Source organism: Protopterus annectens, chromosome 3.part1 (assembly GCF_019279795.1).
Source record: "Protopterus annectens isolate FY-2018-M chromosome 3.part1, PAN1.0, whole genome shotgun sequence".
Classification (NCBI taxonomy): Eukaryota; Metazoa; Chordata; order Ceratodontiformes; family Protopteridae; genus Protopterus; species Protopterus annectens.
Window position 1 is genome coordinate 1,717,799,987 of NC_056732.1, and position 17,366 is coordinate 1,717,817,352.

The window sequence follows — 17,366 nt, forward strand, 5'->3', positions numbered from 1 at the left end:
TACATTCACCATTATCACACTCTGATCAGGCTGAACCGCATCACTTAAAAATTTGCAGGTGCATATGATTACCACACCATCTCTAAAATGAAAGAAATTAAAGGTTGAAGAACCCTGAATACTTTCTAACTTGACTAAACTGAGAATGCATTTTGCCCAAGAAATGTATAATTTAAATACTACAAGTGGAAGTAGTGCACATCTAGTCCACTGCAATAACTAATTATAATTTAAATATATCACCTCAAATTATTGGAATGGCGGTGCTCTGAGTTGAATGACTAGGCTGCACATCAAAAACTGTATGGATCCATTGCATGATCTCACCACCCACAAGACAAAGTGAAGGAGTCATTTACAATGTCAATCAACCGGCAGGCAGAAGCAGGACAAATTAAGATGGACTAGACTCTGGTAATAGAATTGTCTCCTGCAACATAACACCTCACCTCACTGCTGGGGAAGGAGCTCAAAGCTGATGTTAGACATTGAAAAACACCATCTAGACTTAGTTGATGTTACTTCTATTAATGGCATTGGTTCCAGAGCAAGACTTCTTTAGCAGAGGTGATCTGTCTCCTACTCTGAAGCTGATGTTCAGGAAAGGTCCTAGGTAAATGCTACAAGTCCCTGGCTGAATTCCATTCAAATGCAGCTTGTGTCAGTAAATGAGATGGTTGCCTCAGTGTAACTGCAAGCTGTAAAAAGGAAAACTTGTGTGTATGAAGTTAACAACTCTTCAGAGTATTTTGTCTTTATGGAGACTGTGGATGTGGTACTTGTTAGAATATCCTCTATAGATTATGTAGTTCTACTGGGTGACTTCACTGCTTTTGTGAGGAATGAGGAAGACACCTGGTGGGGAGTTACCTGAAAGAACAGCTAGCCTAAATGAACTGCTGTTGGACTTTTGTGCTAGTTACAAATTGTATAAAATAAACATTATTTTTCCCCTACTTTAAGGCATACAAGGATAAAGTCCTGACTATGACTCAGATAACCAAGGTAGATCAGATACTGGAGAAGCCAGGTAGAGGAGGGTGAGAGGACTGGCTCACCCTGGCTCGCACATTTTGCTGGGGGGTGGTGATTGTCTCAATCAGCCAGATTGCTCCTGTGCACGAAGATGCCAGCATGCAGCATGGCAACAATAGCTGTAGGATACAGGGATGTACTCCATGTTTGTGACCCTTATAGGCAGCTGCACATAGCATGCATATGCCAGGGAAGACCATGAAGTATTTTTTGGGGGGTGGGGTTAGGACTTAATCACACCATTCCCTGATGGATGCCTGTATGAAAGCTCAAAGAAAGGAAGGCAGACATTTGGTTAGGAGCTTGAGAAGAAGGAAATACCCAGGAAGTGATGGCTTTCTGGTAAATTCCTACAAGCATTATGAAACCCAGTTAGCTAGACCCCATCAAGAGTCTATAATTAAGGGGCATTATAGGTATACTACTGGAGTCATTTATGAAGGAAGTAGTAGGTCATCTTCCCAAAGGGAATCAGAATAGACAAAGACTTAGAAACCATGGGCCTAGCTATTTGCTTAATGTTGATAAAAAATTACTGTCAGCAGTTTCAGCGGGGAGGCTATAGAACTATCTGCCAAATTAGTGCAGGCAAATCAGAGGGGCTTTATAAAGATGAGGTTTAACAGAGTTTAATTGGTGGCTACTTAGGAAGTTTGTGGCATAGGCAGAAGTTTAAGATTGAGAAAAGTGGGTGTCGTCTATTCTGAAATGAAAAAAACGTATAATTCACTGGAATGTTTAATCTGAGAGAAAAACATTTTTACTTGGATTTCTGCTTAATGTAAGAATACTAAGCTGCAGTTATTGATAAATGGTCACCTATCTCAGGATATTTGAATTGGTAGAGGCACTTGTTGGGGTTCTCTTTGTTCCCCCCTGCTGATTATTTTATCTATGGAGACATTGTAACTGCAGATACCCATGTCAATGGAAGCTTTTCACTTTGTTGGTGGATGACTGTATGCCGGCAATAGATAGGCTAGATCTTATTCTCCAGAAGCTAGTAGAAATTTTTAATAAGTTTAAATCCATCTCATCATTAGAATGTAACTGGAACAAGACAGTTGAAGTCAGGGTAGGACTGGTTTTGGTTGCATTAAATGAGCAATGTATTGGAAGAGTAGTTGAAGCTAAGTACTTGGATTTATTAGTGAAAGAAATAGAGAATGAGCTGGTGGTGAGTAATTATCAGATGCCCTTTAGCAGTTTTCTTCTTTGTTACCAATATGATCAAGCAACATGTCTTTGTTAAGTGGTAGAACTAATTTAATTAAAATGATATTCCCCAGGGCATTATTTCTGAGTAGATACTTGCCTTTGCGTTCTAAAGGAGAGCCCTTTCTAAAAAAAATGTTTCAAAGCATGTGTGAAAAATTTGAGTGAAATGGGTGCTAATTGGCAAGGATATACTCAGATTACCATGGAGATTTGAGGGGAGAGGTGCCGTTTTTTTTAGCTATATGCCCTAGCTGCAGCTGTTCAGGCAAATGAAATCAGAAAATGTTCTGAGAGCAGAAGGTAAGGCTAGTCTGAGCTTACATCTAACTCATTTTGGAATAGGTTTATTAGGTCAATGAAGGGTTCCACTGAGGGGATTATAGGGATTCTGAGTATGGGACCTTGGACTAATCATAATATCAGACTGTCATCTAGAAGGAAAGAGATACATAGAAATAGTAGGGAGGAGAAGGGAATCAGGACTATAAGACAGGTAGGAAAGGCCTGATGGGGTTATTAATTTAATTGGGGTGATTTCGGTGCCAGTTTTGATGTAGCAATATTTGCTTGTTTACAATATGAGCAACTGAAGCATGCAATAGGCAGCTGGCTAAAAGATTTAAGATTGCTGCAAATGTTATTTGGAAAGGACAGTAAGAGGTCACTGGTGGTGTCATTAAATTTCCAATTAGTGAACACAGAGGACTTTGTAATATGATATATGGCATGTTAATGTTTCATACTTATGGGAAGGAAATGGAAAATTTGAGAATTAAATGGTGAGAGAACGATGGTGTAAGGGTTTTGGAAAAGAAGGTGTTATGTTTTAAAATAGGAGATAGTTTGAGAGTACTGCCAGTTGTATGGAATCAATGTATGCAATGATGTTATTGTTGGCATAGGATATCACTTCAGATATTACATTCTACTGGAAGGGTAGGAGATTGCTAGAGATGTGGGGAAATGAATGCCAATGTTATGCATATATTTTGGTAGTGTATGTACATATATCAGTGTTGGGAAGATGTACCAAGGGAATGGGGAGGCATTTTTGTAAAGCCAGTAGTGAAGAAATGAAGATTCTAGTTCTAGGAGGAAAAGATTATCAATGGTCTTGTCTGGAAAAGATAATCATTCTGCTTTTAGGAGAGGGGATAAAGAGCATTACCGCCATGAAAGGGGGAGGTAGCTTTTTGAAGATGGACAGGACAGGGAGTAATAATGTTAGGGATTGTTTAAGACCATAGCTCACAACTGTTCATATTGTTGCCTTATAGCTTGGATATTTTCGTACTAAAGAGTGTGGTTTTCTGGCAAACCATTGAGAAATTAAGTCATGAAAAATGACAGGCATTTGATTTTTTGACTTCATATCCTTTAGAAAATATGTGCTAACATAAATCTTGTTATTTTAACAACCTTTTAAGTTTATAAGAGCAATGTTTAAAATCTGTCCCTATTATTGGGCTTTTGTCCTCCAATTATTTTTGACTTGGTCCAGATATTTTGAGCTAAGAGGTTACGAGGTATGTTTAAGAGTTCTCAGCATCTAAGAAGGCACTAAAAATGAAACTAGAATATGTAAAGAATGGGGGATAATGCAAAGATATTATCATATTAGCAGGGGGTGGGATGGATGTTTTTGAACTGTTTTTATAGGTTCATAGGATGATGCTAGGCTATTGGCCTGGAGGCCCTTATAAGCCTAGCCAAGAATTTCACACATGTTCCCTCAAAGTCAGCTCCTGTTTCCCCTGTCCAGCAGGGACACAGGTGGGATCCCAGGGGTATATTTGCTGTTTCCTATCCAGTCATCCAGGTTCCTCTTAAAGAGGGCTAGAGAGGTACTCTGCTTGACATGGAGAGGGAGTCTATTCCACAGGCAGGGGAGTATTTGGGACACAAATCTATCATGCTAAGTTCTATTAATGTCACAGACCAGGTTAAGGCCTTGCGTGTGGGTTGCATGAGTGGAGTTTGACTTACGGATATGCAGCAACTCCATCAAGGCTGGGTCTGAAATGGCCTTGTATGCCAGATACAGGTCACTTCTGAGCAGTCTGTAGGAGACTAAGTAGAGGGACAGGGCTTTTAGCCTATCTGTATAGGATAGGTGTTTGAGACCCTGAATTTTCTCGGTCAGGAAACTCTGTGGTCTCTCTAACTGCTGCATGTGCTTGGCAAGGTACATGCTGAAGAGGGTATTGTACTAAATAATGGGTATGATAAGGGAGGAGTGCAGATATAGTTGTTTGGACAATGCTTAGTTTTTGTGAATGTTCAAATTTTTGCCTCATATTTTTGGTCTATTCCTCAGAAAATGTGTGGTTTTCTGGCAAATTGTTGAAGATTGAAGCCACTAAATAATGACAGATAATTAAGTTTCAGACTTTATATCCTTGAGAAAATGCATAATAATGCAAAACCTGTTATTCTAGCAATGTTCAAAGTTTATAGGAACAATATTTAAATTATATCCCTATTTTTGGGCCTTTGTCCTCCCATTCTTTTTGGCTATGTCCAGATTTCTTGCACTGAGAGGTTGAGAGATATGGTATGCATATTTTTCAAGCACCTCATTGATGTGCATTATTTTATTGTTACTTGTATCACATTATGTAAAAGTTCAATAAAGTGTAACAAAAAAACATGAACTAAATGTAAATGCCAAGAAATGTATACTAGTATCTATCACCAAGCAAGAAGTTTCTTGTAACTATCACATTGACTGCATACCGCTGAAAGTTGATCCAATAGTTAGGAGCCTAGGAACTTATGTAGACAATGAACTGTCCTTTGATCATCAAGCATACATTATTGTAAGAAAGTGCTTTTTCATTGCATAGCTTAATACTAAGGGTATGGCAGCCTAGTCTAGAGATATGATCATTCTACTGTATTCCAGTCGCATTAGACTGATCATTGAGTATAGTGTCCCCTTCTGTATGTACCTTTCCAAACATGTAACGCAACCTGAATGTCCACAATCCTTTCTAAAGATCATCCTTTGATCATCATGTATACATTATTTTAAGAAAGTGCTTTTTCATTGCATAGCTTAATACTAAGGGTATGGCAGCCTAGTCTAGAGATATGATCATTCTACTGTATTCCAGTTTAATTAGACTGATTATTGAGTATAGTGTCCCCTTCTGTATGTATCTTTCCAAACATGTAACACAACCTGAATGTCCACAACCCTTTCTTAGTAAGAATAGCGAGGGCCTAAATCATAAAAACTACGCAGACCATCTCAAAGATTTGACTATCTTTTCAGTGTCATACAAATTACTGGGAGGTGATCTCTGCTTTTTGTACAGAGCCTCAACAGACCATATCCTGTCAGATCTACTTCAATTTGCAAGTCCAATGGGGCTATAAACACTTGCTAAAGAGACCTAAATCTCTTTTGTAACATAAATCGAACCTATTGGAGAGATAGATGTGTATCACAGAGAATTCCAATTATTATGAATAATTTTCCACTCTACATAAAACAAAGTACTTCTCCTACACTATTCATACATTCTATGAAAGAATGGATGGGTAACCACATATTCATCCCTGGCTTAGCACCCATATCCCTCATGGATGTAGGCAACATGTAAATGTTATGCTCATCTCTGGTTTATTCATGCTTAAAATATAAGGCCTAAAAACATAATGGTAATGTATGACTAACCTTCTAAAGATCATCACAGATCAATAGCCTAGTCAGTACCTAGGAGCCTATTTATTTTATTTTACTTGTGTCTGTTTTCTAAGGAGAGCACTGATCTCTGCGGAACCTTTCTTAGGCTCAGCACAGGAGCAGTGTCAAGTTAACTCACATCCTTAGAGACACACAATTAGGCAATGGAAGCTTAGGGAATCAAACCTTGCACCACAAGCTTATGCATTCTAATGCATATTGCTGTTTGCTGTACCATCTCTTTCACCAGAACATGTCAGCCATGCAGCAAACTTATGTATGCCTAGCCTTCTAAAGATCATCACAGATCAATAGCCTAGTAAGTACCTAGGAACCAATTTATTTTATTTTATTTTATTTGTATCTGTTTTCCAGGGTAGAGCACTGATATCTATGGACCTTTTTCAGACTCAGCTTGGGAGCAGTGTCAGGTTAAGTGATTTGCTCATGATACATAGTTAAGCAATGGAGGCTGAGGGACTCAAACCTTGCACCACAAATCTATGCATTCTTGAGTAATCCTGTTTGCTGCAACCCCTCTTTCACCAGAACATGCCAGCAATGCAGCAAACTAAGCCAGCTCCCTCCCTTAGATGGATGGGCCAGCTTTAATCAGTTATACTCACAATCCCTTGCCCCCCCCAGGTTGGGTCAGTAGTTAATTCCACAATATTTTGGGTGCAGTTAGAGACTTATTTTTTTGCACCACAGACCAATCTTTGAGGTAAGCTGTATTATTATTTTAGTATCAGTTGAGAACGTAGATTAATTTAGACAAATGTCTTGCAGTTCTGACTGTTTCTAGGTGATTATTATAAAGAAGGAGCTAATGCTGTAATATTTTTGAATGGACAGTATTCATGACAGATGGCCACTCCAGTAATAGAATCATAGGATCATAGGAGGTTACTAGGTTAATGACCCTAGGGCCCTTTCACACCTAGCCAAGTTTTACCTTTATTGCCACGATCAGTACCTATTGCCCTTGTCCAAGGGGGACATAGGTGGACCCCCCGGGGTGAATTTACGGTTACCCATCCAATCGTCCAGATTGCTTTTGAAGAGGGCCAACGAGGTACTCTGCTTGACATGAAGCAGGAGTCTGTTCCAAAGGTATGGTAACCTCTGGGAGACAAATCTGTCCCTCCAGCAGGTTCTATTAATGTCACATACCAGGTTAAGGCCTTTAGAGCAAGTAACCCATGTACCATTTGATTTATGGATATGCAGCATTTCCAAAAAAGCAGGGTCAAAGATTGCCTTATATGCAAGGCAGAGATCGCCTCTGAGTAGTCTGTATGAAATGGAATAAAGTGACAGTGATTTCAGACAATCCTCATAAGACAGATGCTGAAGACCTTGAATTTTCCTTGTGAGGAACCTTTGTGGTTTCTCCAGTTGCTGCAGGTGCTTAGAAAGGTACATAAAGGCATTGTACTCAATTATTGGCCTGATGAGGGAAGAGTACAGGGAGGTTATAACTTCATTTTATCTGGAGGCAATGCCCTTACTTATGAGATGAGCAACATAGAATGCCCTTCTTACCACAGTGGAGACATGATTATCAAAGGTAAGGTTGCTGTCAACCTGTGTGACCAGGTCTCTCACCACTGAGTACGTACTTAGGGTGTTGTTATTGATGTGGTAGTTAGCAAGAAAATCGCTCTTACTGGAAGGGATGATAACACATTTTTTTGCATTGAGTTTGAAGCCAAGACTTTGACACCAATCATTTGTTTGTGTAAGACGCTCTTGTAAGATGTTGACATAGTGTGGAGATTCTATGACTGCTCGCAGTTTGCAATCATCAGCACATGTTGTCAACCACAGATCTTTAATTTTAGCTTGTACTTTGGAGAAATAGATTCCAAACAGTAGAGGTCCCAGGATTGAATCCTGTGGAATACCACTGGTTATAGGTCTGATGTTGGAGGTAGATTGCCCTATTTTGACTGTATGGGTTCTATCAGTGAGCCAGCTAATGACCTATCTAATGATACCTAGCTGGGTGAGTTTGTCAATGATGTCTGAGTGGGGGATGGTGTCAAAAGGTTTGGCTAAGTCTAGGTAGGCTGTATGCACAGATTTCTCCTCATCAAGGGTCTTGCTAGCAGTCTCAAAGAAGTACACCAGGTTTAACAGGCATGATCTCCCTTTGACAAATCCAAATTGAGTAGAGTCAAGTGTTTGGAAAAGTATCTTTGTTGATAAGGTCCATGATGATATGCTCATGGCCTTGCAGATAAGACTAGTCAGTCTAATAGGTCTGTAGTCCACAGGATCAGTGGAAGCATCACCTTTGTGCAAGGGGATAATGGTGGCCTTTTTCCATTCAGCTGGGACGAAGTTGGTGCTTAGACTATGATTGAAAAGAGTACCCTTTGGTGTTGCTAATGTGCACATTTGTTGCCAGCTCTGATGCACCTCCATCTAGTCTATGTTTTGGTATAAATGGAATCATCAAGTGGCTTTTAACACTCATGGCAGAGTTTCATCAGCTGCCCATGTGGAAGAATACCAGTATATTTCTTACTGGTGATACCTGTTTCGGCACACAGCAGTATAATCCAGCTATTATTTTCTCCTTTCTAGTATCACTTGTTTACTGTCAGGTAATACAATACAAGGGAGGACCAGATCCATGTCTACATTTTCTGCCTTTGTATCCTCCTCAGCTATCTACCTCTTCTTGGGCTTTTCTTTCCTCAGGTATATCATTTGCATTTTTTCACACTAAATTCTAATCTGTCATATTTCAAACTGTTTCCCCGACTTTGATAGATCTTGTCATGTTCTGTACACAAATCCTATATACTGACCTTTTGCATCATATGCAAAAAAGTTATATTTTTGTTTCTAGGCCTTTTATATGTTCATATATAAAGTTATAGAAATGGTCCAGACCTGATATTGGACCCTGTAGTATCAACTTTATTCACTGTGGGCACAGTTTGACATTGTCCTCCTTTCCTGTTTGTGCTACTAGGTTTATGCTTGCTACTGCTTTATCTTTTTGCCACAGCTAGTTAATTCATTTACTGACTTTTTGTGTGGTAATGTAGCACTTAACCTACTAGAGTCTAGCTAAGTCAAATTATGGTCCTTTCATAGGTTCATAGGTAGATACTAGGCTATTAGAACCTGTGGCCTATATAAGCTTAGCCAAAAAGGTTCCCTTGCTTTTGCCACCCAAGAAAATTATTTTCCTGTGCCCCTGTCAAACAATGCCACAGAAGTGATCCCTGGGGTGAATTTTCTATTTCCCATCCAGTCGTCAAGATTTTTCTTAAAGAGGGCCAATGAGGAGCTTTGCTTGACATGAATTGGTAGTTTGTTCCAGAGTTTGAGAAGTCTCTGGGACAGGAATCTGTCCCTCCAGCATGTTCTGTTTATTGTGGTGACAAGTTTTAGGTCCCTGGAGCATGTGGTTCAGAGAGATTGGGATTTCTTTAAGTGTAGCATGTCCAATAGCTCTGGGTTTGACATAGCTTTGTATGTTAGGCAGAGATCACATCTGAGTAGGCGATATGCGACAGAGTAGAGCTGGAGTTTTTTGAGACGGTCTGCGTATGGCATCTGTTTGAGGCCAGTAATCCTCTTAGTGAAGAATTTCTGTGGCCTTTCCAATTGTTGTAAGTGTCTTGTGAGATATGTGCCAAATGGGGCATTGTACTATATAATGGGTCTGTTGAGGGATGAGTAGAGAGGAGTAATGACCTCCTTTTTTCTAGAGAACCCTTTTGTGATGAGGTGTGCCACGTAGAAGGATTTCTTGATTACTGTGGCGGTGGGGTTACTAAAGGAGGGACTACTGTCCACCTGTGTCCTGAGGTCTCTTATCACACTTTCAGTGTTTAGTGAGCTACCGCCTTTGTGGTAGTTCATGGGTACCGAGTTTTTCCCAAAGGGGATGACAATGTGCTTCTTGGCATTGAGCTTGAGGCCATGACTTTGACACCAAGCATCTGTCTCTGTGAGGCCCTTTTGTAGAATGTCTACATCATTAGTTGATTCTATTATGGCTCCCAGTTTGCAGTCATCTGCAAACTTTGTTAGCCAAAGACCTTCTGTGTTGGCCTGCACTTCAGAGAAGTAGATGCCGAACAGGAGAGGAACCAGGACTGAACCCTGTGGTACTCCACTTTTCACTGGTCTGAAGTCGGACTTGGAGTTGGCTACTTTTACTGCGTGGGTTCTATCAGTGAGTCAGTTGGCCACCCTTCTTGTGACATAGGGATTTATGCCCAGTTTAGTGAATTTATCTATAATTCCAGAGTGGGGGGTGGTACCGAAAGCCTTGACGAGGTCAAAATAAGCTGTGTGCACTACCTTGCTCTTGTCTACAGCTCTAGTGACTGCTTCAAAGAAGTCAATTAGGTTTAGTAGACATGAGCTACCTTTTACAAACCCAAACTGAGTGGGGTCCAGGGTTTGGAGGTTACCTATGTCTTTGTTTATAAGCTCCAAGATTATACATTCCATGGCCTTGCAGACCAGGCTTGTAAGGCTAATGGGGCGGTAGTTTCCAGGGTCCGTGGTGGCGCCGCCTTTGTGGAGTGGGATAACCATCACTGTTCGCCATTCAATAGGGATATAGCCTGAGGTGAGGCTATGACTGAACATGGTACTAAGGTGGGGTGCCAGTTCATTCTATAGTTCATGCAGTACGCAGCCTGGGATGTTGTCTGGTCCCATGGATGCTGTGTTCTTGGCTTTGGAGAGTGTGGTCTTTACTTGTTCATCCGTGATTACAGGGGCTTTGCATTCTTCCGGTATTAAGATGGACCCTTTGGAGGGTGAGAGGGGGGTAAAGTTAGCACTGAACCTATCTGCCAGGATGTTGGCAATATCAGTTGGGTCTGTATATTTAGTGCCGTTATGCAGTAGCTCAGAGCAGATCTGAGTGTTGCCATTGAGATTCCTGACATAGCTGTAGAATGCTTTGTGGTTGTCTTTGGAATCAGTGGTGATTTTATTTTCATAACTGACTTTGGAGGATTTTATGAGGGATCTCAGCTTATTGCTGAGGCTGACCAGGGAGTTCCTCCAATTGTGGAATTTTACTCTTTTTTGCACCCACTTCTTCCTTCTGTTGTAGAGTTTGTTTATGGCAGGGGACCACCAGATTGGCTTCCTTTTTTTGGAGTATAGCGTATTGGTTCTGTTGGGGATGGCACGATCCATGCACTCGGGTATGTGCTTATACAGTGACTTTCTGTCAGGTTCAGCAGTCGTGCCTCTATTTTCCGTCTACATGGGTGTCATGAAGTTTGCCACTTCTGTCTTAAAAAGCATGAAATTGGCTTTGGAGTAGTTTTTGATAGTGGCTTCCTTAATGGGGGGTGGGGGTGGGATATGGATGTCTAGGGTGATTAGCTTGTGGTCGGATCTGACCAGCAAGGAGTTGACCTCTGGTGTGGAACACCAGTTACCCCATATTGGTAATGACCAAATCCAGGATATTGCTGCCCCTGGTGGGTGTGTGGACAAGCTGATCCAAGGCATTGGAATTTAAGAATTCCAGAAAACGTTGAGCAAATGAGTTGGTACATGAGTAGTTTTTCCAGATGATGGTGGGGTAGTTGAAACCACCCATAATTAAGGTATTGGGTTGTACCTTAATATTTTCCAGTATCTTAAGAAATGAAGAGTGAGAATCTTGGGGCATGGTGGGGGATCTGTAACAAGCTGCAACCTGAATTGCAGTCTTGCCCATTGTTAGTTACACTTGGATAATTTCAGGTGCATTATGTTGAGCAACTGCCCTGGAGGTGTGGATATCCTTAATGAATATGGACACGCCTCTGCCTTTAGTGTTTTGGTCCAGCTTAGGTGGCTGAAAGGTGTGGTATTAATTATAGCCTGGTAATGCAGGGGTGCTCTCTGGAGCCCTGAACCAGGTCTCTGTCACTGCACAGATGTTGATGTTCTCCATTTTAAGGAGTGCCTCGAGTGAGTGCATTTTGAGGTTTAGACTTCTAGCATTGAGTAGCATTACCCTCAGAGTTCGCTTGCTTGTTGCTGTTACAGTGGTGAATTTAGCATTTGAACCTTGCCTAAAAAGGCACTATAGGGGTGGCAAGAGCCTTAGCCAGTATCCAGAATCCCAGGGGCAACAGGTGCAGGCCATCTCTGGCAAAGCATCGTGATCTGTCGACCATGTCATCCCAAGCAGACAGATACTGGATCCCTTTAGAATGACACCAGAAGCTTAGCCAATTGTTGAAGTCAATCATTTTGTCCTTGTACTGTGGTATCATTCTGGGCGATGGCAGGATGCTACTCAGGGCTAGGGTTATACCTGGCTGGGCTACAAGATCTGAGAGCTCCTCCATGTATCTTTTCATATAGTCCAGGGAGGTACATCTCAGGTCATTCACACCAACATGGACAATGACAGAGTCATATTTGTACTTATTGTGGAGTGACTTGAGTGCATGCATTATGTGGTGGATCCTGGCACCCGACAGGCAGCTGACAGGTACGTTGTTGTGCCTTATGGGCTGAGGTTGAGTGGCACACTGATTTTGTGGGCTATGTGTCATTTGGGTAGTGTTGGAGGTGGTGGTTGTCTGCATTTCAGCTTGGGAGGTCTCTGTTGCTTGGGCATTTTCCAGGTCAATTATGTAAGTTTCCCACTCAAAAGGCTCTGTTAGAATCACATGCTATGTCCTTCCACCTGAAATTCCATGCTGTCTTATGTTATTTGCCCAAATGACTTGTACAGCCTGAGTTATTCCTTCTCAGAAAGATGATTCAACATGTCTGTGGTCAGATTGACAGGTAAATACTAAGTTTCTGGTGCCATTCTAAAGGGATCCAGTATCTGTCTGCCTGTGATGACATGGTCGACAGACCACGATGCTTTGCCAGAGATGGCCTGCACCTGTCACCCCTGGGATTCCGGATACTGGCTAAGGTTCTTTCCGCCCCTATAATGCCTTTTTTAGGCAAGGTTCAAATGACAAATTCACTACCGTAACAGGAACAGGCAAGCAAAAACTGAGGGTGATGCTACTCATTGCTAGAAGTCTAAATCTCAAAATGCACTCATTTGAGGCACTCCTTAAAAGGGAGAACATCAATATCTGTGCAGTGAATGAGACCTGGTTCAAGGCTCCAGAGAGCACCCCTGCACTACCAGGCTATAGCTCATACCACACTTTTCAGCCATGTAACCTGGACTGGAACGCCAAAGGTGGAGGTATGTCCATATTCATTAAGGATATCCAGAACTCCAGGCTAGTTGCTCAGCATAATGCAACCAAGATTATCCAAGTGCAACTAACTCTGGGCAAAACTGCAATCCAAATTGTAGTTTGCTACAGATCACCCACCATGCCCCAGGATTTCCACTCCTCTTTTCTTGATGTACTGGAAAATATTAGGGTTCAACCAAACACCCTAATAATGGGCGATTTCAACTACCCCACCATTAGCTGCGAAGTCTACTCATGTACCAACTCCTTCGCTCAACGCTTTCTGGAATTCATAACCTCCAATGCCCTGGATCAGCTTATCCACACCCCCCACAGGGGCAACAATATCCTAGATTTAGTCATTACCAACATGAGTGACCGGTGTTTCACACCTGAAGTCAATGCCTCATCGGTCCGATCTGGCAATAAGCTAATTACCCTAGATATCTACATCCTGCCCCCACCCCCATTAAGGAAACCATGGTAAAAAATTTCTCCAAAGCCAACTTCATGCTACTTAAGACAGAAGTGGTGAACTTCATGACACCCATGCAGATGGGCAATACAGTTACGACTACTGAACCCTACACAATTGAACTTTATAAGCACTTACATGAGTGCATGGATCGTGCTATCCCAAACAGAACCAAGAAGCTATCCTCCAAAAAAAGTAAGCCAATCTGGTGGTCCTCTGCCTTAAACAAACTGTACAACAGAAGGAAGAAACTGTTGCAAAAGAGAGTAAAATCCCATGAGTGGAGGAGCTCCCTGGTCAGCCTCAGTAAGAAGCTGCGATCTCTGATAAAATCCTCCAAAGCTAGTTACGAAAAAAAAAAATCACCTCTGATTCTAAAGACAACCACAAAGCATTCTATAGCTATGTCAAGAATCTCAATGGCAACACTCAGATTTGCTCTGAGTTACAGCACAATGGCACTAAATATACAGACCCAACTGATATTACCAACATCCTGGCAGATAGATTCAGTGCTAACTTTACCCCCCTCTCACCCCCTAAAGAGCCCATCTCTATACCGGAAGAATGCAAGGTTCCTGTAATCACGGCCGCACAGGTAAAAAACACACTCTCCAAAGCCAAGAACACAGCATCCATGGGACCAGACAACATCCCAGGCTGCATTCTACATGGACTACAGAATGAACTGGCACCCCACCTAAGTACCATGTTCAATCATAGCCTCACCTCAGACTTTGTGTCTGCTGAATGGCACACAGCAACTGTTATTCCACTCCACAAGGGGGCAGCCACCACGGACCCTGGGAACTACCGCCCCATTAGCCTGATGAGCCTGGTCTGAAAGGCCATGGAACGTATCATCATGGAACTTATAAACAAAGACACTGGTAATCTCCAAACTCTAGACCCCACCCAGGTCGGGTTTGTAAAAGGCAGATCATGTCTCCTAAACCTGATAGGCTTCTTTGAAGCAGTCACCAAAGCCATAGACAAGGGTAAGGTGGTTCACACAGCCTATCTAGATCTTGCCAAGGCTTTCGACACCATCCCCCCACTCTGGAGTTATAGATAAACTCACTAAACTAGGTATAAATCCCTATGTCACAAGATGGGTTGCCAACTGGCTCACTGACAGAACTCACACTGTGAAAGTATCAGACTCCAAATCTGACTTCAGACCAGTGACAAGTGGAGTACCACAGAGTTCAGTCCTGGGTCCTCTCCTGTTTGGTATCTACTTCTCTGAAGTACAGGCTAAAATAGAAGGTCTTTGGCTAACAAGGTTCGCAGATGACTGCAAACTAGGGGTCATAATCGAAACTCCTAACGATGTGGACATCCTACAAAAGGGCCTCACTGAGACAGATGCCTGGGGTCAAAGCCATGGCCTCAAGCACAATGCCAAAAAGTGCATTGTCATCCCCTTTGGTAAAAACTCTGTACCCATGAACTACAACATTGGCGGTAGTATACTTAACACTGAAAGTGTGATAAGAGACCTTGGGACACAGGTGGGCAGTAGTCTCTCCTTTGATAATCACATCGCCACAGTAGTCAGGAAATCCTTCTATATGGCACACCTCATCACCAAATGTTTCTCATCCAGAAAAAAAAGGTCATTGTTCCCCTGTACTCATCACTCATTAGACCCATTATAAAGTACAACGCCCCTTTTGGTATGTACCTCACAAGACATCTACAAATGGAAAGGCCGCAGAAATACCTCACAAAGAGGATTACTGGCCTCAAACAGATGCCCTACGCAGACCTTCTCAAAAAACTCCAGCATTACTCCGTTGCATATCATCTACTCAGAGGTGATCTCTGCCTAACATACAAAGCTATGTCAAACCCAGAGATGTTGGACATGCTCCACTTAAAGAAATCGCAATCCCTCCGAGCTACATGCTCTAGGGACCTAAACCTTGTCACCACAATAAACAGAACATGCCGGAGAGATAGATTCCTGTCCCAGAGACTTCCCATATTCTGGAATAAACTGCCTATCTATATCAAACAAAGCTCCTCATTAGCACTCTTCAAGAAAAATCTTGATGATTGGATGGGAAATAGGGAATTCACCCTGGGGATCACCTCTGTGGCTCTGCTCAACAGTGGCACAGGAAAATAATTTTCTTGGGTGGCAAAAGCCAGTGTACCTTTTTGGCTAGGCTTGTATAGGCCCCAGGGCCGATAGCCTAGTACCTACCTACCTATGAACCTGTGATTATATGTCCTACCATTTAATGAAACAAAATTACATCCATGCACCTCTGGGGTGTCAGTAATATCTTACATTAACCTCATGTGAACTATTTCATAGTATCCCCAGTCTCTCCTTCATTTATTTAAAGATTAAGAGATAAATAGTCAAGCCTAAGTGCCTTACCCCCCTTTAGTTTAAATTTGTTATGATTCATTGAACTATGTTTGTCCCATGGACAAAGCCACAAAGAGCCTATCACCGAAAGTCACTTTCAGTGAACAATTAAACATTTTTTTTTCGGACAGTAACCCCTTGCATCTACTTTGTGGGGCAGACACCTCAAATACCCCCCACTTATATATACCAACTTCCCTGTCACACAACAGTGGAGAAAAGTAAAAAGCCCAATGATTGCTAAAAAGTGGTCTTCAGCAATAGTTAATTCAACACTCCTCATATTTCCTGTAGTTGTAGGAGGTCTTTCTGAACCATCTTTATGTGAAAGAAGTGATATCAAGACATCGCCTTTAATGCTTTTTTGCATAGACTTAAACTTGGGAAAACAAATAAAGGTATGTCAAAACTTAGACTGCTACCATATCATACATTTTGCAGATAGATAAGGAAAACATTGATTGATGAGTTCATATTAATAATCCTTTTGTGTTTCTTTAAGAATGATGGAAACTTTGTCGTCTACAAAAGAACTCCTCGTTGGGCAAGCAACACACATGGACACCCAAATGTTGTGAATATCTGCATGCAGTATGACAACAATCTAGTGATTTATGAACCAAACAATCCAATATGGCATTCTAGCACCTGGAATTCTACAAGCAACAGGTGTGTACTGAGAGTACAAGATGATGGCAATCTGGTGATCTATCGTACTGAAGACTCAATGACACCCAGTGATGCTATCTGGGCTACTGACACGTGCAATGCTAAGAATTAAAGGTGATTACTTTTTAAATATTTCATATTTTTTTCATTATATGCATTTGTTTTTCTTCACAACAGTTATACATTAAATGAAATGCAATTTTTGATGAATTGTGTTGGGTTACATATAAGGCAGGCTGCAGAAATGTTATTTTATTTAAAGTATGACTGCTGTGAACAAATAAATGCAGTAAACTAGTACTGGAAACCTTTTATGATCTTTTTCACTAGTACAAATCTCTGTTCAGTTGTTTTCTTCCTATGGTTTTATACCTCACACCAATTTCCCACTGTGATCCTCTTAATAGATGTATTTACTTTGACATTTTTAACTGGGCAGGTGCACAAGTCTGAAGATCCTTTTCAGGGATGACCAGGGCCAAAAGGAGGTCAGTATGCTCCTATATGTTGAGACACAATAATGTATTACAGCAGAAGCACCATAATTACACAATATTTACAATAAACGGAGATATAAAACTGCAGTTGTTGTACAGGCATAATGATACATCATTCATGCATATTGCGATGATAACACTTTATACTGAGAACTGGGTAAACAGGAACTGTAGTTATCATACTGAGGCAAGTGAAGGT

The 17,366-nt window shown here is 41.4% G+C and overlaps 1 protein-coding gene across 1 annotated transcript in view; it reads left to right on the top strand.

The window, feature by feature from the left end:
- The window catches only part of LOC122798900 (mannose-specific lectin-like), a 33,538-nt gene extending 16,756 nt beyond the window's left edge, over positions 1–16,782 (top strand). Inside the window, exon 3 of the mRNA XM_044068002.1 lies at positions 16,504–16,782. Coding sequence (XP_043923937.1) covers positions 16,504–16,782 — 279 coding nt within the window. The remainder of the gene's footprint in view (positions 1–16,503) is intronic.
- The last annotated feature ends 584 nt before the right edge of the window (positions 16,783–17,366 follow it).